The 21,617-nt window shown below is 38.1% G+C and overlaps 1 protein-coding gene across 4 annotated transcripts in view; it reads right to left on the reverse strand.

Moving 5' to 3' along the window:
• The window catches only part of drp2 (dystrophin related protein 2), a 158,085-nt gene that overhangs the window by 5,624 nt on the left and 130,844 nt on the right, over window positions 1-21,617 (reverse strand). For 3 of the 4 annotated variants that reach the window (XM_051860018.1, XM_051860019.1, XM_051860020.1), the window contains 7 exons: window positions 19,876-20,033; window positions 17,838-18,004; window positions 17,282-17,393; window positions 16,718-16,854; window positions 15,792-15,857; window positions 7,851-7,916; window positions 3,805-3,945 (listed from right to left, as the gene is read on the reverse strand). In XM_051860018.1, coding sequence (XP_051715978.1) covers window positions 3,805-3,945; window positions 7,851-7,916; window positions 15,792-15,857; window positions 16,718-16,854; window positions 17,282-17,393; window positions 17,838-18,004; window positions 19,876-20,033 — 847 coding nt within the window. Of the gene's footprint in view, window positions 1-3,804; window positions 3,977-7,850; window positions 7,917-15,791; window positions 15,858-16,717; window positions 16,855-17,281; window positions 17,394-17,837; window positions 18,005-19,875; window positions 20,034-21,617 lie in introns of those variants that run through there. The other variant, XM_051860021.1, reaches the window with a different exon arrangement.

Here is a 21,617-nt window from a genome sequence, read left to right on the forward strand (position 1 = left end):
TTTAATTTATTATATATCAATTTCTGTATTATGGTATATTTGATATGGAAATGTAGATTATTTTGTTTTCTTTTCTTTTATTAATCTCACTATTTCAGGAATATAAAAAAGTCTGGGATCAGTACGATTTTATTTTTTTCAGCAAAGATGTACTAAATTGATCAAAAATTACAGTGAAGACATTTATAATGTTATAAATAATTTATATTTCCAATAAATGCTGTTCTTTTAAACATTATAATTCATCAAATAATTCTGAAAAAAAGCATCATGGCTTCCGCAAAGATATTAAGCAGCAACATTGATAATAATAAGAAATGTTTCTTAAGTACAAAATATGCTAAATTAATGTAAATGTAAATCAGAATATAATAATGGCTGCTGAAAACTCAGCTTTGCCATCACAGGAATAAATTCCATTTTAAAATGCATTAAATAAGAAAACTCTTCTGTTAAACTGTAATAATATTTCATAGTTTTACTGTTAGTACTGTATTTTTCATCAAATAAATGCAGCCTTGTTGAGCATAAGAAACCTTACCAACCCTAAATTTTTGAATGAATGTAGTTTGTCTACTGTACATAGCATGATGCACAATAATTATTTTAATAATTTGTTTTATGTTATTATATTGCATTGTCTGATTTGTGGTACATTTGACATGGAAATATTGATTATTTTGTTACTTCTCTATTTGTACCATGTGAGTCGGGGGTGGGTCAGGGGATAAAATATGGGCTTTATGTTTTTTGTTTTTTTTTCTTGTTGAGAAATTGTTCTTATTATAACCCCCTTAAAAGAAGTCAAATTGAATGACGAAAAAAAAAAAAAAAGAATTAACACAAAATGGCTTTTTAACAGAGCCGCCATCACTCAGCTCTTTCTATCCAGATAATGACAGCAGAAAGCCCTGATTTATTCAGGAGGTTAAGGTTGCAGATCCCCTGCAGACACTAACAATTAATCTTGCTTTATTGACCTATTACTCACATATAACAAAGCAAGACCACATGAGAGCATGACTTAAAGGTCAGGATTTACGCCCAAGACAAAACTCATAAATGACTCACAGCTGTAACTGTAGCCTCTGGGATGAAACAAAATGGTAGACCTAATAGACTTTTTGTGTTTCTGCAGATGTTTGAACTTTGAACCTTTGTTTTAAGGTCTAAAGTGCACACCTCTTTCATTGGATGCAGGTCAAAAGATTTCTGACCTAGAATAACCATCATAATCGTAATAACGTCCACATTTCCCGGCAACACATTTTATCTCAACCAATTAAAAACTATTAGCTCTATCTTAATCCTATAAAAAGATTTGAAATTTAAAGGGTCAACAGGAAGTGCAGCCAATTACAGACAGAAAGCAAAAGTCACAAATACAAAGACAAATCATTTTACCCCTCATTACTTATAACAATAAAGGTCAGGAGGATAAGCCTCAGTGAAAACTTTATAACAATATGCATAAATACACCACAATAGAACAGTTTTGTTTCTCTACAAAGTTTTTGGTTAATACAAAAACATTAAAATAAAAACATTTGAACTGCACATGCACATTCACTCGTCTGAACAAAGTAAACTTGTTATACTCCATTACAAAAGTCTCATTACAGGTACTGCTCTCATAAAGAAATACAATTACTTTTGTTATATGTAGAACTTTAAACCTATATTTAACTTCCAACAACAAATATTTATCAAAATGTGTAGTTTACTTAGAGTTAGAGTTAACGTGCTGTTTGTTAGATGTGTATGTGCAAGCATGCAAATTATGTGAATTTATAACACATACAGACAAGGATACAACCATAAAATGTAGGTTATGCACTGAGGAAACACGTCTCAAAGACATTAAACAGCACACGCAACTGTCAGAGCATTTTTGACAGCAAGCCACGTTAAACATCATGCTGATCCATTTGTTTGAAGTGCCTAATATAAAGCATTCTCATGCTTTTGGCAGCATGGATTGTTTTCCCGCAGCAGCTCAGACTGTGATGCGAGCTATGTAATCAGCTTATTTTTTCAAGTAACTAGTAAAGTAATGCATTACTTTTATATTTACAAGAAAATATCTGAGTTACTTTTTCAAATAAGTAACGCAAGTTACTTTGTTTCCCCATTTTTTGACTGATAGCTCTCCTGTCCCCATGTTGAGAGAAAACGGGATAAGCGCATGATGGTTATTCTAGACTAGTCCTAGACTAAATGTGAGCATACATTTACTCATTTACTTCTACTATATCATATTCTTCTGTATTCCAGAATTACAACACAGCTGAAAGAATTGTTTGTTTGAACTGCGCCCTCTACTATACAGGCGTGAATTTGCATTTCCTTCAGCCTGAGGCTTATTCATTTCACTTTTGGTGTGAAAAGGTAATGCAAAATGTATATGTAATGCATTACTTTCCATAAAAGTAACTAAGTAACACAATTAGTTACTTTTTTAGGGAGTAATGCAATTATAATGCATTACTTTTTCGCCGACACTGGTTACCCAGCACATTTGAGCTTCCGCAAGAACCAATAAGGTTTGTTATCACGCGTCAAGCAGGTTCGGTTGAGCTTCTGTTTGTGTTCGCTCAAAATAAAATCCTATATTCAATCTGTTCATCATATAAAGCAAACCAGTCTCTTCAAAAAATTTGGACTAAACTGCTTCATTTATATGGGATTAGTTTTACAATCTCTTTATGAACTTTTTGAAGCCTCAAAGTGGTAGTTGCATAGACTGTCAATGGAGGGTCAGAAATCTCTCAGATAATTTATGTTTTTATAACTTATATATGTTTATTTTTATTTTATAAAGATGTTTTTCTTAGATATAAAATAAAATATGTAAGACTGAAAATATCTTAAGATATTTTAAAACGAACAAAGACATTTGCTTTACTGTTTCAACCCCCTCTCACTTGCTACAAGGGCCATTTGGAAGGCACAAAGGTGTTGAAGGTGATCAAGGCCTGTAGGCCAAAATGTATATACATCGGGGGTCTACAAATGGTCACACCTTTAGTACAGTGGGGGAAGTTTTAATTTCCTGATTTGTCAGTTTGAATGTCTCATATTTTGGTTTCAGTCACATGGTCAAGGAAGGGATAAAAGAAGATTGTAACTGTTGCTCTGGCTTTTTGATTCTTGGCTTTTCTTGGGCACTCTCTCTGGCCCTCTCTCTCTCTCTCTCTCTCTCTCTTTCTCTTTCACTTTCTCTCTCTATCTCTCAGGTAACTTTTGACATACATGCTGGGTACGATTAATGGTATATGATTTTATCATCTCATACAACTATTTTGTAATTATTTTAAGTGTAACCATAATCAGATAGTCATTAAACCCTTTCTATTACAAATGATGTGCTAACTAGTTTTGATTTAGTATTAACATTAATGTGCTCCCTATTGCAATACAATATTGTCACACTGTAGCAACGCTCTCCCACATATTTTGCTATTATAACTGCGCTTATTTCTGTCGTTGGTATAAGTTGCAGTGGGTGGTTATAGACAAGAAATGTACAGTTTTCTGCCATCTTGCTGATAACGTTTCTTTAGTCGCTCGGCAACCCTACAGCCTGAACCCCTGTAGGAGGTCCACCCTTACACATATTTTATTTCATAATATATTTTTAACATAGTTTTTATTTGTGATATAGTTGTGTTCTCTGGTGGATGATAAAACAAGGACAAAAAAATAAATCACTAGCATAATTGTTAGCATGTTTTGCATGGTTAAATTCCATTCACATTTTCTTCAAAAAAATGAAAATTGCAGATATTTTTGGAATTCCCTCACCTGTTCTCATTCTCCAGGCGGTGGAGGGTGCGCTGCAGCTCTTCTCTGTCCTGGCAGTCCAGGTGGGCCAGCAAGTGGCTGTGGGGGGAGTCCTGCTCGAGGGCGGGGCTGGAGTGACGTAGGAGGTACTGATCTTCATCCCTGAGTCCCCCCACACAGGAGACAGCGCACACTGAACACATTAGCGGAGCCACGCAGCAGCAGACAGTCACACACACACACACACACAAACACACACATATGCAGTGCCAAGCATGCACACAAAGCAGCAGGTACATAAGCCAAATGCACACAATGCAGCAGTGGCATATCAATACAGCACACATGTACGCATATTCTGCATAAACTGCGGATTTAGAGTGTAGACAAACACAGAGCAATGCACACCATCATCCATAAAACAAATAACAGCGTAGATGCTGAGCAAGCGGCAATCACACAAACTCTTGGTAATCCACGCACTCTCCATGGCATCAAATACAAAAAGCTAAAGAGGCACCGCCAATATACAGGCACATAGGATGAGCAAAAAAAATTACCACTACACACAGGAAGCAGTGAAACAATCATGGCTCTCACATTAGTCACATCAATAATACAAAAAAGCTGTTTTCATGCACTCTGCTGTAATTATACAGGTGCCATTACATGGGCCATCAGTAAACAAAGGCCATTTATAGAGCTCTGGACGAGAGAGATTTGGTAAAAGCCACTGAAATGGCACATATGCCCTGTCAAATAGATAACATACATGAATCACTGCTGCACTTTCTCTCTGGCGTTAAAGGAACAGTTTTCCTAAAAATACAAACTTGAATATTTACTTACTCTTATCATTCCAAAACAGTATGTTTTCTCTCTTTTTTCTTCTTCTATGAAACACAAACAGTGAAATTCTGTTGATTGTTCATTATGCTCTTTTCTGTAAAATGTGGGATAAAAGATTTTAATCTTCAAGAATAACACAAAATCCAGAATAATATTGGTCAATTCATTTTTTGTAACTTATTCTGTTTATTTATAAAGACGTACTATGTGATTATAACGTGTAGTTTTAATCACTTATACAGTATCATTGTGTGCTACTTTATATTCAAAATAAAAACAATAACTTTTTTTAAAGTAATACAATAGCAATAATTTATTCTCTTGGCTTGTGAGTTTGACTGTGATTTGTTCTTTTTAGTTGGATCTCTTCACTGAATAAGTTGATCCAGTTCACAAAATGGTCTAAATAAGGGGTCGTGAACCTTTTTTCATCAAAGAGAAATTTTTTTCATTTTTTGTTTATGCCTTTTTTAAAACACCAATCCAAGAAACAATATTTTGCTATTATTATTATTATTTTACTAAAAACAAATTAAATTTTTCACATAGCAATAGAACATGGATGGGTTTGACTCCTTAATATGGTTGCATTCACACAGAGTTTAGTTAATTACGGGAGTGACAAATTATGAACTCACACCTGTAAATTCTCGGAACTCACTACTGCATTCTCCGCAAACCCCCACTGTGTGAACCGGACTGGGCAACTAGTTATCTGTCACTTCATACAATGCGAAAGCACCACTCTTTTCATTTTTGTTTCGGTATCTTACAGAGACAGAGATTTAAGCTATGTCTATCATGTGAAGGTTTTAGATTCAGTCTCTATCTTCATCAGAGCTGCATATTGTGTGGTCTGTGCATGACTCAAAGGCTTTAAATGCTTTAATTAAGGTTTGAATGATGAACTCAAACCATGTCGATGGTGACGATAATGTAGATGGTCTTTGATATTTATTTTAATCACTGTCATGGTTGGTTACAGGTGATATTCATAGCAAGCACGAAAATAGAATACAGGCTCATGACTTAGTTGTTTGTTCATACAGAAAGTAGACCTATTTGAGCCACTACTGTAAGATGTTGTGCGAACAGAACATTTCCAGAATCAGATATGAAAGTAAATGCGGTTGTCATTTACTAATCAAAGTAGTTTGCCTTTGATTGGTGTTGTGCAAAGCACTGCATACGCAAATTGGTTGGAACAACTTGATTATTATATTATTAACTTATTATCGTTAATTGGCTTTTCATTAACTTTGGTAGGCTGTACAACAAAGGAATTGTAACTTTGCATTTTCTGCAGGAACATAATCTCTAGTGATGTGTCTAAGTTTTATTGATCATATGTGACCCGTGCTGGCAAAAGGAGTCACAATAAGCACATTTTCAAAAATTTTCAAAATGATGTATGATTTGTTGGAATCCGACAAAAAATGACTGAGCTACACCTGTTTGAAGTTGATAGAGTAAGAAAAGTCCATTTTTAGAAAAATTGAGTTAAAGTTTTCTGAAGGTTCCAAAACAAAATCGTCTAGCAACTATACTTTAAAATCCCTGTGGTAATACCACCAAATTTGGCACAAACCAAGTCAAAACCCACAGCTATAGCAAAAATAGAACTTTTTTTTTTCCATGATTCCACAATTGTTTGATTAACATTAATGAACAGACAGCCTATAGCTATATTAAGACCTACTGTACCATGTATCTAATATAATGTTACACATCAGATATTTTTCTCCAACAGTTAAACAAACGTTCACTTAAGACATAACAGATAGCGTTTGCGTGAACACTCGCCAAGACAGATTTTTTTAAATTACTGTAATTCTGTGTAAATGTGTATATCGGGATCGCGCGCTGTCTGAGGCGTCTTTGTGTGCGTGATTCGGATCTGTCAGTAAGATAGTTTTGTTTACATCAGCATGAGTTTGAAAATCACATTTCATTGGTCCAGACTCATGCCATCGAGAATTTGCTATGAATATTCACAAAGTTGGAATGCTGCGCTTTACAACGATACCAAATTTGTGCTGAGGGAAGCGCCAGTAGTCGAGAAGCGAGCAGAGAACAACAGCATTTTTCATTGTCAAGTCAAAAGGTACTCCTTTCAGAAAACATACAAATAAAGATACTTTTAGATGTTTAATTGTTATTTGGAGCATTAAGATGGCTAGACGAGGGCTTGATGAACTAATTTGTGAAATCCTCACTTTCAACCAAAATTGACATTTTTCACTTGTAGCTCCAAATTAGCCCATGCGCATTCTGACTCATGTTGCCAGCACGGGTCACATATGCTCGTGAAGAGTGAGAAACCTGGCAAGCCACACAATTTTCTTTCACAAAGAGCCATGTGTGGTTCGCTAGCCATAGGTTCCTGACCATTGGTCTAAATGATTCAAGATTGTACCTGTTCAACAAACTGACCCAATGACCTGGTCACAATTAACAGCTGTGATGAAGATTATCAGTGAATGACGACTTGAATTCCTCACACAAGGTTATTGTATGGTTTCAGACTTGAAATCCAGTGCATGAGTCATGTGGATCCTTTTTATGATAGTTTAATGGTCCTTTTGCATGCTTTTTAAAGCTGGATAACTTATTATGATTGCATTGAAAAGAGTGATTCTTTTGTGTTCCATGGAAGAAAGAAAAGCATAAAGCACAGGAATGGCACAAGGTCGAGTTTATTTTTGGGTGAACTATTCCTTTAAATTTACTTTTTTTCTCTCACTCATGCACACACACAGTCATTTCCAGCACAAAGCATGCGCTGTCATGACTCTGGGCTGTGATGATCTGACCTCATTTATTAGTTTTCATTTTGCGAAGGCTCACCTTATTTCACCTATATGCTCAAAATTCAGTGGCTTTCGCTTGTCCGCCGGCCTGCAGCTTTTAACATCTTGTTTGGTAGCATTTCAATTGCCCAACCTCGCTCTCTTTCTCCCTCTCCCTCCTGTCAGCATCCATGCCTGCTCTATTCATCCCTACTGTTGTGCTCCTTAATCAAACAGACTTAATACGATGGAGGGTGAACGCGCACATTGCCATGGGTCGTTTTCATTATCTTTTTTAATTAATGTGACTGCCCAGCCACACCAAACATGAAGGCATGTATGCATAGCCATGCGCACATCCACACGCCCATGCATGAGAACTCAGCAGCCGTGACAGATTCGAGTGTGTGTGGGAGGTGGTGTACTCACAAACTTTCATCCGGAGAGAGACTGTCGGTGAAAAAGGAACAGTTCTGGTTCTCCATTTCTGCCAACCTGAAAAGAAAGAGGAGGCGAAATAAAAATGTCATATTATGGAGCACGGGTCACAACATACAAAAAGGCGTACAAAGGTAAAGTCACTGTGCACTGTAATTTGTTTGCTGTGGTAAGGACTGTGGCTTCAAACAAAGAGGCAGAGGAATGGAAGATGACAGCTGTGACTCATCGAGACATCTCAGAGACTGCAGAAGAGACACCTTAAAGCAGTTTCTCCAACCTGAAAATCACATACTGTGATCCTACCCTGAATTTTCAGATAGTGTGTATGACTAACCTGGGTGGCAAATTATCATGCAACCACCAAAGCTGTGCCTCCTGGCTTCACCCTCTGCTCTTTACCTCCATGACAAAGCCAGGGGAGAATCTGTTCCCCTTTCACTTCATTTGTCACATGAATTTTTATGACATAAATGCCTCTCCTGGGTATTTTCACCCAAACTCCTTGCAAGTTCATTCCACGCCACAAGTGGCACAGTAAAACAGATTATGAAAAAGATCTCCAACAAGCACTGCAGCTTACATGTCATACCACAGACATGCCATGTCCGACTGTATATAGTATGAACACTTTACGGTCCACCGCAGCTTGAGTCCTTGTGTAATGTAATGACAGTTTATTCTGTGGGCATCTTAAAAATATTTCCTATGTAGGCAATTAGGTAGAAATCCTATCTACTGGAATGAAAAAAGAATGAAATCTCCAAAACTATGTCAAGCTTACATTTCAACAACATACGGTCACGAGTGGTGGTGCAGTATTCAATGCACGACGAAGGAGATATCTTCAAAGGATATTTAATGGAACACTAGGAACAAGAAACAGGGGAAATACAACACTGTGTAACAAACAATACAGGACGAAGACTGAACTGAAACTGAGTGCTTATATACAAAGGAAACAGGAGCAAACAAGACTAATTAACAAGAAACAGCTGGTACAAATGAATTAATGAAGGTAACCATGGATACAGACAAGTGGCGGGAAACTGAACAAAGGGAGACATGTGACAAAAGAACATAGTGAAAAGGCTTGTTCAGCTTGATGCAGCACCGCACAGACCATCTTGACCGAGGGCTCAGGTGCGGCAACCATCTTTTGTTGAGGCTCAGGAGCGACGGCCATCTTAGGACAAGGCTCAGGGATGGCAGCCATCTTGCGATGAGGCTCTGGGATGGCGGCCATCTCAGGACAGGATACTGGACTGGTGGCCATGATGGGACGATACAGGTGACTTTCACTCAACGGAACCGAGGATATGATGGTGTATCTGAGGCCTCTTTCCATCAGGATCCTGGTGAGGTATTCAGTCAGATCACGGCCAGCCAAGTCCATATTCCTCGCTGCTATAACTGGATCTGGTGACACTGTGGCCATTTGCATGGGCAATGCGGTTAGATCCATACCTTCAGTCCTGGTCCTGTATTCTGTCATGAGTGGTGGTGTAGTATTCAATGCACGATAAAGGAGATATATTCAAAGATATTTAACACTAGGAACAAGAAACAGGGGAAATACAACAACGTGTACCATAAACAATACAGGACAAAGACTGAACTGAAACTGAGTGCTTATATACAAAGGAAACAGGAGCAAACTAATTAACAAGACACAGCTGGTACAAATGAACTAATGAAGGTAACCATGGATACAGAAAAGTGGCGGGAAACTGAACAAAGGGTGACAAAAGAACACAGTGAAAAACAGACAGACATGTGACACGTACACTGTAAAATATTATTTTCATGATTTATCACAACATTTTTTCTTTTGTCAAATCAACTTAGATAATTAATGTGGTTCAGATAACATAATATCTTGAGTTTCTGTTGATTAAACCAATTGCCTTTATTGTATTAACTCAAATTTTTAATTTCAATGAACTCAAAATTTTAAGGCAACCAGGTAACTTACTTTTTTTAAGTTAAACCAACAATTCTTTTTTACAGTGTACACTACTGTAAAAAGCTGGTATGCTCACCAAGGGTATTTGATAACAACATGCAGTAAAAACAGTAATATATTATGCAATACTATTATAGTTAAAAATAACTGTTTTTAATTATAATATATTTTTAAGTGTAATTTATTCTAATTTAGCATTTTAATATGCTGACTTGCTGCTCAACAGCTGTGCTGCTTTTTTTTTTAGGATTCTTTGAACAGAAAGTTCAAAAGAACAAATTTATTGAAATAGAAATTTTCTGTAACATTTTATATTTATTTAATGTCACTTTATATATATATATATATATATATATATATATATATATATATATATATATATATATATATATACTTATATATAAAAACAAAAATAAACAATTTAGGCTATTCCAGCTTATGAAGTCATGTATATTTATGCAGCACTTTTAACAATACATTCTGTTTCAAAGAAGTTTTACAGAGATTTCTCAGATAAATAGAAAAACACATCTTCATTGTGACATCTTCATTATAGAGGTCTAGTCTATGCTAACCTTAGACTGTAAAAAAAGATGGACGACATGTCTCCACTTCCTTTCACTATAGAAAAATGAAGCCAAAATATCTCAGAAATAACCATTGGATGGATGGACCATTATAAAGCTTGGAAAAGGCAGGATATTTTTTAATAAAACTCCAATTGTGTTTGGCTGAAAGAAGAAAGACATATACACCTAGGATGGCTTGAGAGTGAGTAAATTATGAGATAATTTTCATTTTTGGGTGAACTATCCATTTAAGTTCAACCAAATTAGTTTTATTAATTTTCTTCTCAAAACTGGCTTCCGGTCCATTGACAATAATGCGAAAATTACTTTACGCTACTAATCTGAGCAGGATGTGATGACACGCGCACTGTGATAAAGGCCTATAGCGCCCCTTATGGCAACTTTGAGATTGCAACAAATTGTGCTCCGACCCACGTCAGAATCTAACAATGTATGAAAATGAGCTTTCGTGGCTAGAAGGTTCACTCTGTGCCTCCAGCAAACTTCTGTATGTCATCCAGAACAGACAAGATTAACCCAGCACAACAGAGGTGTTTTCAACACAACAGGGAGCTGACAATGGTCCCTGTGCTTACCATTAGCAACGCAAGGGTGAGATATTGCTTTTAGCAATGCACTGTACTTTCCCTGCCTTGGCTTACCCTTAGGTGAGAGACTGGGGAGATTTCACTGCCTTACCAGGATAGCCTGTGAATTAGCAACACTATAAGAGCCTCTATAGAGACCATAATGAGGAGTGCTAAGTGCATTCATGTCATGTTGCTAGGAAAGTTGCCAGAGAACGGTCTGAATTCAACTTCAGAACACAGCAGACTACAGAACCCACATGCAGGATGGGGCTGCCTCAGAGAATAGCAGAAAGTCGATACACATTCACCCACCAGGTGTCTATCAGCCAATGACGGTGGTGCTGGCTGTCCTGGTTAACCCCTCCACCTGGCTGTGACGACTCCTAATTGAATCCGCAGAAGTATCCATCAGTTCAGATCCAATCAAAAGTGTTACTAGGAACTGCTGCTGATGCCACAGTTTCCAGGGTGTGAGGTCAAATAGAGTTTATGGTTATACACATATGTCCCAGTAGTTGTATTAATCAGTATTTCTCAGTGAGTGGCTAGTGTGGTCTCTTGTTAAAAGGAAAAAGAGAGATCACACACACAGATCAGCGGGTACATGACAAACAATTTCCTCCTTAGAGAAGCACTGTCTTGAAATGGACATTGTGTGCTAGATTCCTTTTCAAATGAAAGGAAATCACTACAGACCACTTACTCTGTCATATGCAGACACTGTCTAAATCCGCCGCTGTACAGCAAGTCTAGAACATCAAATGCCAGTGGATTTATTCTCCCACCCCCTCGATCTTGAGGTCCTCCAGTCATTACTCTTGATTAGCCTATAAACGCAAGTACAAATCTCTGTTCTCTTGGCTTTGACGTTCTCCCTCTGCGCTCTTACTGCAGATATTGCATCTGAAACATCTGACAAGAATTTAATTTTCTATTTGAGTTCAAAGCAAGTCTTGACAATGTCGGAAATAAATAATGTGCCACCTCATTTAGCACATGCTCTCTATCGCTCATATTTTGTGAAGGACTGAACTATCAGATAAAAGTGAATGAAAGGGATTTTCCAGTGGGCTGCAAAAGAGATGTGCATATTTCTTTCCTAATAGAAGCATCTTTACAGCAATAAAATGATTGTCTATTCTTATTTAGCCAACACTTAGATCAAGCTGTTTAGTTTAAGAATGTACAAAAGCAAGGACATGAATAGAAAGCCTGAAAGTTTTCTGAAAGCACATCAAGATCAAAGGATCAAACGTGAACATGCAAAGACAGAGAGAAAAGAATTTAATTACAAAGGATGGTGCCTGTCAGATAATGTTATGTTTTTTTTTATTTATCAACCATGTTTTAGCAGCAAAATTCAATAAAGAAATAATGCAAACTAGATAATGCCACAAACATGTGACCATTTGCAATTTGATCACAATTTGTGGCTAAGTCTTTATTCTCTGACTACAACAAACAGCTGGTAGGGACTACAGCAACTTCTTCCTGGGTTAGTAACATCACTAACCCTAAAATGTACATAAACCCTGCCCCTGAGAACACACAACAAAGGGGGTGTGGCCATGTTGGGCTGCTTTAGAGAAGAGGAAGAGTTGTTGTAGTAGAGTGTTGTTCCAATGCCGTCATTTTACGCCGGACTGCTTCACAAATGAGGGTCAATTCAACGCTGGATTTGCACAAAAGATTAACATGTAGGCAAGATGAGTTGAATCAACTCCACAGCAACTACATAAATTTATCCAATAACTGTTCAGAAACATCCAGATGCATTCTAAAAGTTGTGACTTCTTCCTGAGTCTCTCCATCAGTGTCCGACTCCGGTTTGAACAATGTAAGTCTGAACACCGTTACTGACAAGCGTCATTTTGGCTGCGTGATATTCTCCAGCTTTGTTGTTGTTGAACAACTGAAGCGTGAGCTGTTAAAGCTCCGCCCTCTTCTAGAAAGGGGCCCAGGAGCAGCAGCTCATTTGCATTTAAAGGGACACACACAAAAGCGACGTGTTTTTGCTCACACCCAAATAGGGGCAAATTTGACAAACTATAATAAATGATCTGTGGGGTATTTTGAGCTGAAACTTCTTGGGACACCAGAGACTTATATTTTTATTTTGTAAAATGGGGCATTATAGGTTCCCTTTAAATGATTTCTGATATATATTGCATTAAAAAACAAACATTTTAAGCTTTAATTTTAAGCTGTCACTCATCATGTCTTTTACTATGTCATTTGCAACCAGTGATATGCCCAGTAGAAAAAAAAGGCAAATTCCAGCTCATATAACATACAGTTTATGTATGAGCTGGAATTTGCCATGGAACATTTACTGGAATTCACAATTTTTTTTCTACTGGACATATCACTGGTATATGCATTAACAAAAACACATAAAATTTTAAATATTCAAGAAAAAAAAAAGAAACGTGAAAAAAAAATTCAAGCATTCTCTTCTCTAATTTAGTCAAGGCTGTTGGCATTCTGTAAACTGACAATCCCAGAACATTTTACACATTCAGTCAGACGCAAACTGACCCATGTGAAATATATTAACGGGTGACAGTTGAATAAAAACAATGAATATTGTTCTGAGCAGGGACAACTAATGCAGACGGCACTGATGTGTGTTGGGGAAAACCAGACATAGCATAAGAGAGAGAGAGAAGAGACAAATTTGGGGAATTAAAAAGACCAAGAAAAGAGGAAAAAGTGGGATACGCTAAGTGATTGATATGACAGAGGAGGAGACAAACAGATGAAGACAAAAGGACACAGAAGTCGTGAGAGAGTGTGTGTGTGCTGTGGTCTATTTGTAGTACAGATAAGAGCTGCAGCAGGGTGTGAGCTGAGACAGTTGGCAGCACAGTATGGTAGGGCAGGCAAAGGGCTGATCTGTGCGTTCATGTGTGCATGTGCTTGTGTGTATTTAGGTAGTTGGCAGGGAATGAAGACGGGGCAGAGGAGCATATCCCTGATCGTTTGCTGCAATCAAACCAAACCAGTCACATTGGGCAGTTAGCATCACTGCATTCCCACAGCCGAATTAAAGGGTTAGTTTAGCCAAACATGAAGATTCTGTCATTTACTCACACTCATGTTGTTCCAAACCCATGTGATTTTCCACTGAAAATGTTTTGTAAACGACCAGATAATTTGTTAAATAGAATTTGTACAGTCTGTATTGCTTATGTATTTTATATTTGCATTGAACTGTTTTGTAATACAAGTTCTAACGCATGCCGATGTGACTGTATAAAGTTCTTCATTGTGAGTGTGGACGCTTTATGAAAAACTATCACCTCAATCATTTATTGGTTTTCCCTTTTTATTGTATATTGTGCATCTCACTGAAAGGGTTATAAGGTAAATGATTTAATATTTATCACTAGTAACTGTATGAATTACTTTATTGTCATATTGGTTATTATGCTGGTTTTATTGTTTGATAAAGGTCTTGTACAATGTTTGTTTCTCTGTGTTTTTCTGTAGCTCTTACTGTGTTTTACGGTACTTGAGTGTCAACGTATTAAAATGTTTTTGGGATACATCAGTTAAGGAGTACTGACCATTAATTCAGTGGGGTAGCAACATGTAACCCTACACCGCAGCTCATAAATCAGATTTACATTTTCATATATTTAAAAATGCCAACAAGAGCGGCGTGAACATTCTGTTTAACTGTTCTGAAAGTAAGTCATAGGAGTAGAGCTCCACAATATATAGTTTTAGCATCGATATTGCGATGTACGCATCCACGATAGTCACATCGCAGGATGTGCGATGTCAAGTATAGCGATCGTAGTTGATCCGTGATCCGTACGGACCAGATACCCCCCGATTCGGAATGCATGTGATCCACAGATTAATTGCAAAATTTAACCATCATAGAGTGAAAGTTTAGCATTTTCATGTGTTTATAAGTCCTGCCAGTTTAAACATCAAGCGCAAGAAGACTGGAACTTGCATGTTGTTTTTTGTGCACCCAGACAGCATGTGAACACCGAATTCAGTTCTCTTTCTCTTCTTTTTGAGTTTGAAAGGACACATCACAATATATATTGCAAAAAAACTAAATATCACAATGTCAGTTTTGTCCAATATCCTGCAGCCCTAGTTTGGAACTACAAAAGGGTGAGTAAACCCTGCTAAAAACATTAAACCAGCTTAAGCTGGTTTGCTGGTCTCAGAGGCTGGTCTTAGCTGGTTTTAGATGGGTTTGGGCACTTTTCAGCTGGTAAGGGTGGTAGATCGGCTGTTCACCCAGCTAAACACCAGCTTTACTTGCCTGGAATACCAAAAATCTCAAATTAGGGCTGGTTTAAAATGACAAGAAATTGTGTTTTTGTGTGACATCAAATGTGTGTCTGAGGGTGACATAAGCCTGAAGTACTACAGTACCTAACATGTTTGAGTACAAGTGCATGTCTGTATATGTGTTTCCTGAGTGTGTTATGTGCACTCCATCCAGACCAGATGAGACTGATCTGTGCTAGCAGCTCCCTCGAACCCTCCAGACCTTGTGTGTGGAGCTTTCATTCTTCTAGTGGAAAGCAGCTGACCCATGTCCACCCCTCTGAATGCCATCTCTCACCCTCTCTCTTTTGATGTCCCTCGCTCTCTTTCTCACATCCCTCTCATTTCCTCTAAGGCTGTTGTTAAGGCCATGCTGTTTGGTACACTGTGTCCATACAAAGAGGATCAATATGCCAATCAGAGCTCAGGAGAGTGAGCAGAAATGTCTGCTGGAAGAATATCAGAGTTAAATTGATGCGTGATCACTGTCCGTGCAAGACTGAACACTTACCTGCTGGCAAAATGCTCGATCCGACTGTGTGTGTCCGCATGAGGCAGCCTGGGAGATGAACAGGGCCTGTCAAAGCACAAGCACAAACACACACACACACACACACACACATCCACATGTCTGTCAGCAAAATAGCTTGTTATGTATGAACGCCTGTTCAAGCTGGTTTGCTGGTCTTAGTTGGTCTACGAACTTGGTCAGACTGATCCGTTGGCTTTCTTTAGCTAGCTAGAATGGGAAAACAGATGAACGACCAGCTAAACCAGCTGAAGACCAGCTTGGCAAGGCTGGGAGACCACCTTAATCCAGCTAAAACCAGCAAACCTTTGGTTTTTTATCTTTATCGCAAATAAATTTATGTGGTTTTAAGGATGGTTAGATAGTTTTACAGGAAAACAAGACAAAAATAAGATGACCTAAGATAGTTTGTGGGTCTTAGCTGGTCTCCCAACCTAGACAGGCTGATCCATTTGCTTGATTTAGAGAAGTAAGTTTTGGGTGCTTTCAGATATTCAGAATGGGAAAACAGCTGGAAGACCAGCTTAATCCAGCCAATACCAGCAAATGTTTATTCATTTACTTTATCAACAAAATGTATCTGGTTTTAAGGATGTTTAGATATTTTTACTGGAAAATGAGACAAAAATAAGCTGGCCTAAGATGATCTGTGGTTCCTTCCACCCTGGACAAGCTGCTGTTTAGCTGATTTACAGGGGCAGCCAGCTGGTCTGACCAGTCAACAGACCAGCTAAGAACATCAAACCAGCTTAGGCTGGTTTAAGATGTTTCTTTTCACCAGAGAAGAGAATGATTTTTTTGCAGTGCACTGCATTGAGTCCCACAGTTCTCCACTTATAAACCTTCAAAAGGAGCGCAATGGCACTTAGGTGTGATTCTCATCAGCGGAGACAGGAAGTCAGACTCACGTCTCAGAGCTCTCCACCTCCAGTACTGATTGAACGGGCAGGTATCCTCTCTGAGGGTGTTTACTAAAATACTGCTTTGAGCGAAACTTGTTCTTTAGTGTCTTTGCAAAGTCCCTCATCTTCTCGCCTGAGGTTGTCTGGAATGATTCAGAAAGAGAGAGAGAGAAAGAAAGAGAGCCAGCGGAGAAAAAAAAAAAAAAGAGAACATGAGCGATTGAGACACAAAACATCCCCTTCGTAACATTCCTTAGACACACAGCCAGTACATCAGTTCCTACACAGAACATTTGTCTTCCTCCCATCTCAATCTATCATCTCTTGAGCAGCTACAGAAAGCCGGTGCATAATAAAGACGCCCACCTATAAAACTCAGACTGGAGCATGGGAAAACCATTAAGCAAATGGCCTTGTGCTGTATTTCACTGCAGGAGATCAATTCGGTTCAATTCATATTTATTTTGCGTAGTGCCTTGAACAATAGTGATTGAATTTGAAACCATTGAGCAAGCATAAAGGTGCCAGTTGGCAAGGAAAAAACCTCTGCAAGTAACAAAGCATATGTACCGGTGTGTAGTACTCCATGATGGGGTAGTGTAGTTTCTTGCCCTTGGTAGTCCGGCCTGTCAGAAAACACGTCTGGCAGATGTCCACATTGAACTGTTTCAGACTTCGGTATCTGAAACAGTGATGAGATAGAGACACGTTTTACATCTAAATATAGATGTGTTAATTTTAGGATTGTGAATAAATTATAATAATCAATCATGACTACCCTGCTGACAAATAACAGCTTAAGACTAGCAGGGTGGTTTATGCTGGATAGTGATGGTTTAGTACCAGTGGATCATTATAGCCACTATTGTGTTCACAAGCAAAACATGGCTCTTTCTAGTGAAGTAGGCTGACTAAGATAACCTTCTGGTTAAACTAATCAAGGTGGGGACATAAAAAAAAATCAGCATAAAATATTGCTTACTGTACGCTACCATTTAAAAGTTTGGAGTTTTGGAAGAAGTCTCATGCTCAACCAAGGGATACAGTAAAAATAGTAATATTTTGAAATATTATTACAATGATATTTCAAGCCCTTTTTTTCTATTCTATTCTTTTTTCAGCTCACCTGAAGCCCTTGATAGGGCACTGCTTACAGATGTAGCAGCGTGCCTGGTGCTTGGCGGTCTCAGCCACAGTCACCCGGTGCAAAACAGGAAGCCACACCACCGACTGAGGCTCTAGACTCATCCACTCCAGGAAGTGAGACACCTCGATTGCGGACTTACCTGGAGCCTAGAGGTAGATACAGAAGATACACAAGAAAGAGAAAAATCACAGAGCAACAAGTAGCATGAATCAAGACACCCAGCAGCCACGTTGTTCAATTATGCATGCCTAATTAAGCACCAAAGCAACTTCTGGTAGCTGATGGGCACAAACACCCTATCAGAGCTCATCGCCTTAAAAGAACTGATGCAATACGGGGGAATCACGGCCCCATGAAAGGGACGGATATAATCTCTAGAGAGGTCGCCCCTTGTTACAGTGACCTCGTGGGAAACGGATGACAGGCAATAACCCTAATAAAAAAGGATGACATAAAAATCTGGAACGTGCTAAATTCTCATTAAATACGCATCGAAGATGCATTAAAAGGTTGATTTCCCTTGGGCGCATTATGAAGCTTGGGCAGAGCTTTATAATTAACTTGAGCATCTCTAGCCTGGCCCTTAGTAGTCGCTGGAGTGTACTGTCTCCTTAGAGGCCACGGCAGTGTGTGTGTGTGTGTGTGTGTGTGTGTGTGTGTGTCTTTAGCAGTGCTTGTAGATTGAGACCAAAGTCAGCAGTATGGAGCTGAGTGGAACACTCTTGAAGTTTCAGTGAAACAACAAAAAAGGGATCTTCTAAACAGTCCACCCCACAGGGAGAACCGAGAGTTTCTCATGAGATGGTCCATAACTTCAAACAAAGTGAACCAGTCTTTTAATTTTCTGTTCCTGCAATTGCGCACATGTTCTTAGAACAGGATTTAATTAAGGACTGGTGCACTAAGAATGAAAGGTTTAAGGCCATTGTACAGGAAACCTGTGGCCTACACCAATTTCATAATTAGGCCGTCAGTAGAATTAAATGCCAGAAGGTTATGTTCCACCGCAATGCCCTGGCATTTTCCGAATTGCAGCCTCATAAGAGTGAAGAGAGATGAAAGATGTCAGCAGGCATTGTGCATACATTTTTCTTCATTATTGGGGACTATTAAGTCCTATTAAGTTGGTATTTGAACCCAACTCTTTTGAAAGCTTAATTTCACATGGTTGTGTTTCGAATTCACCGCAGAAAGCTACTCAGACTCAGATTTATGCATTTCTATGGCAACACTATCAATGCCAAAATTAATCTGGAGCAGTCAGATGGTACATATAGGGCTCTGTAAGTTGTTTACGTTCATTATTATTGTAATGTTACGTGCTTTGAGACATGAGGTAATTTAACACTGTCTCTCATAATTCTTTGCAGACTCTGGCTGTGTGCATTCATGTGTTTTGGAGGAGGCGTGGCTTTAGAGAAAAATATGCAATGAAAGACAGGAGTGTTTGAGGAAACGTTTAAAAATAGCCATTGTTTTTGATATTCTGTTTAGTGTTGTTAATGGCACTGAAATTACACACTTAATTTTTAATGGGACAGATGTTTGAAGGTAACTTTATTTTCCCCTTGAGTATGAAAGTTTGATACTGGCACAGTAAAGGAGAAATACACGTTTAATAGGTATAACAGGACAGCCAAGCACTGACCAAGCATTTGCGTTGAGTATGTTTCTGGCCAGTGACTCATTAAAACCCATAGGAATAAAGTCACAGAACAGCTCTTTAATCTCTGTATGTTCCAGCCCAAAAACCCAGAAGAAGCAGAGCCCAGTTAGGAGAAAGAGAGCGATGGAGAGAGAGAAATGTGACAGGCAATAAAGAAGGAAAGTGAGAAAGTGTGCCTCTGGTACAAATATTTAAGAAGCTTTGCTCATCACAGAGAGCAAAGGGTCTGTGTAGAGAGAAGCCCTTTCATCATCTGAACAGAAAGCATATCAGAGGAAAAGAGAGATGCCGAATCTCTGAGATACTGTAATGAGATACTAATAGAGAATCTGGTTAGCTGAAAAGTCTTACCATCCGAAAGCAGCTGCGGACACTGGGCTCCACGTTGCTCCCTCCAAATGCGGCCACCTCCCCGAGCTGCCGAGGGATCTGAATGGCCTCGTGCAGTAACAGACTGAGATGTTTCTGATCTGTCAGTCCACCTGGACCACACACCTGTCTGAAAAGGTCTGCAATACACAAGCAGAAGACCTGGTTGAATACTGCACTAAAAGAAGACACTAGGGAAAAGTAGCTTTGTGCTAGTGTGCAAAAATCTGGAGGAGGGCAAACCGAGAATGTGAGACTTAAATGCCTTTAGGTTATAGAGGTGTGAGGCGAGATGGCTAACACTTTGATGTGCAAGGTGATGGGGAAAAAAAATTCTTAACCAGTGTGTCCCCAATAAATATATATATATATATATATATTTCAGTAAGTAATCGTTAACTAAACTATTACAAATAATTGAAATAAATCTGAAATAAAATAAAGAAATAAATATTAAATGAAAACTTAAACTTAAAAAAAAAAATACAATTAGAAATGTTGTTTTGGCAAGTAACTGAAATAAGTTGTGAGTATCAAAATTACAAAAATAAAGCTATTTTATTTAAATAAACAAAACAAATAAAATAAAAAAAGCACATAACAAAATGACCAAAACTTTAACTAAAATCATGATGAAAACTGAAAATATAAATATAAAAGTGAATTAAAAAATATTAATAAATACTATATTATCATATAAATAATACTAAAATAAAACTGCCTCTGACAAATTGTATTTTCTTGTTTTAACTATAAATCTTGATAAGATTTACAAAAAAAAAAACTATTTAGAAAAAAAACTTAATTCAAGATATATTCTCCAATAACAAGTCATGATATATATATATATATATATATATATATACACACACACACACACACACACACACACACACAGGTGCTGGTCATATAATTAGAATATCATCTTATTTCACGATTTATTTCACTAATTCCATTCAAAAAGTGAAACTTGTATATTATATTCCTTCATTACACACAGACTGATATATTTCAAATGTTTATTTCTTTTAATTTTAATGATTATAACTGACAACTAAGGAAAATCCCAAATTCAGTATCTCAGAAAATTAGAATATTGTGAAAAGGTTCAATATTGAAGACACCTGGTGCCACACTCTAATCAGCTAATTAACACAAAACACCTGCAAAGGCCTTTAAATGGTCTCTCAGTCTAGTTCTGTAGGTTACACAATCATGGGGAAGACTGCTGACTTGACAGTTGTCCAAAAGACGACCATTGACACCTTGCACAAGGAGGGCAAGACTCAAAAGGTCATTGCAAAAGAGGATGGCTGTTCACAGAGCTCTGTGTCCAAGCACATTAATAGAGAGGCGAAGGGAAGGAAAAGATGTGGTAGAAAAAAGTGTACAAGCAATAGGGGTAACCGCACCCTGGAGAGCATTGTGAAACAAAACCCATTCAAAAATGTGGGGGAGATTCACAAAGAGTGGACTGCAGCTGGAGTCAGTGCTTCAAGAACCACTACACACAGACGTATGCAAGACATGGGTTTCAGCTGTCGCATTCCTTGTGTCAAGCCACTCTTGAACAACAGACAGCGTCAGAAGCGTCTCGCCTTGCCTAAAGACAAAAAGGACTGGACTGCTGCTGAGTGGTCCAAAGTTATGTTCTCTGATGAAAGTAAATTTTGCGTTTCCTTTGGAAATCAGGGTCCCAGAGTCTGGAGGAAGAGAAGGAGAGG

Source organism: Ctenopharyngodon idella, chromosome 14 (assembly GCF_019924925.1).
Source record: "Ctenopharyngodon idella isolate HZGC_01 chromosome 14, HZGC01, whole genome shotgun sequence".
Lineage (NCBI taxonomy): Eukaryota > Metazoa > Chordata > Actinopteri > Cypriniformes > Xenocyprididae > Ctenopharyngodon > Ctenopharyngodon idella.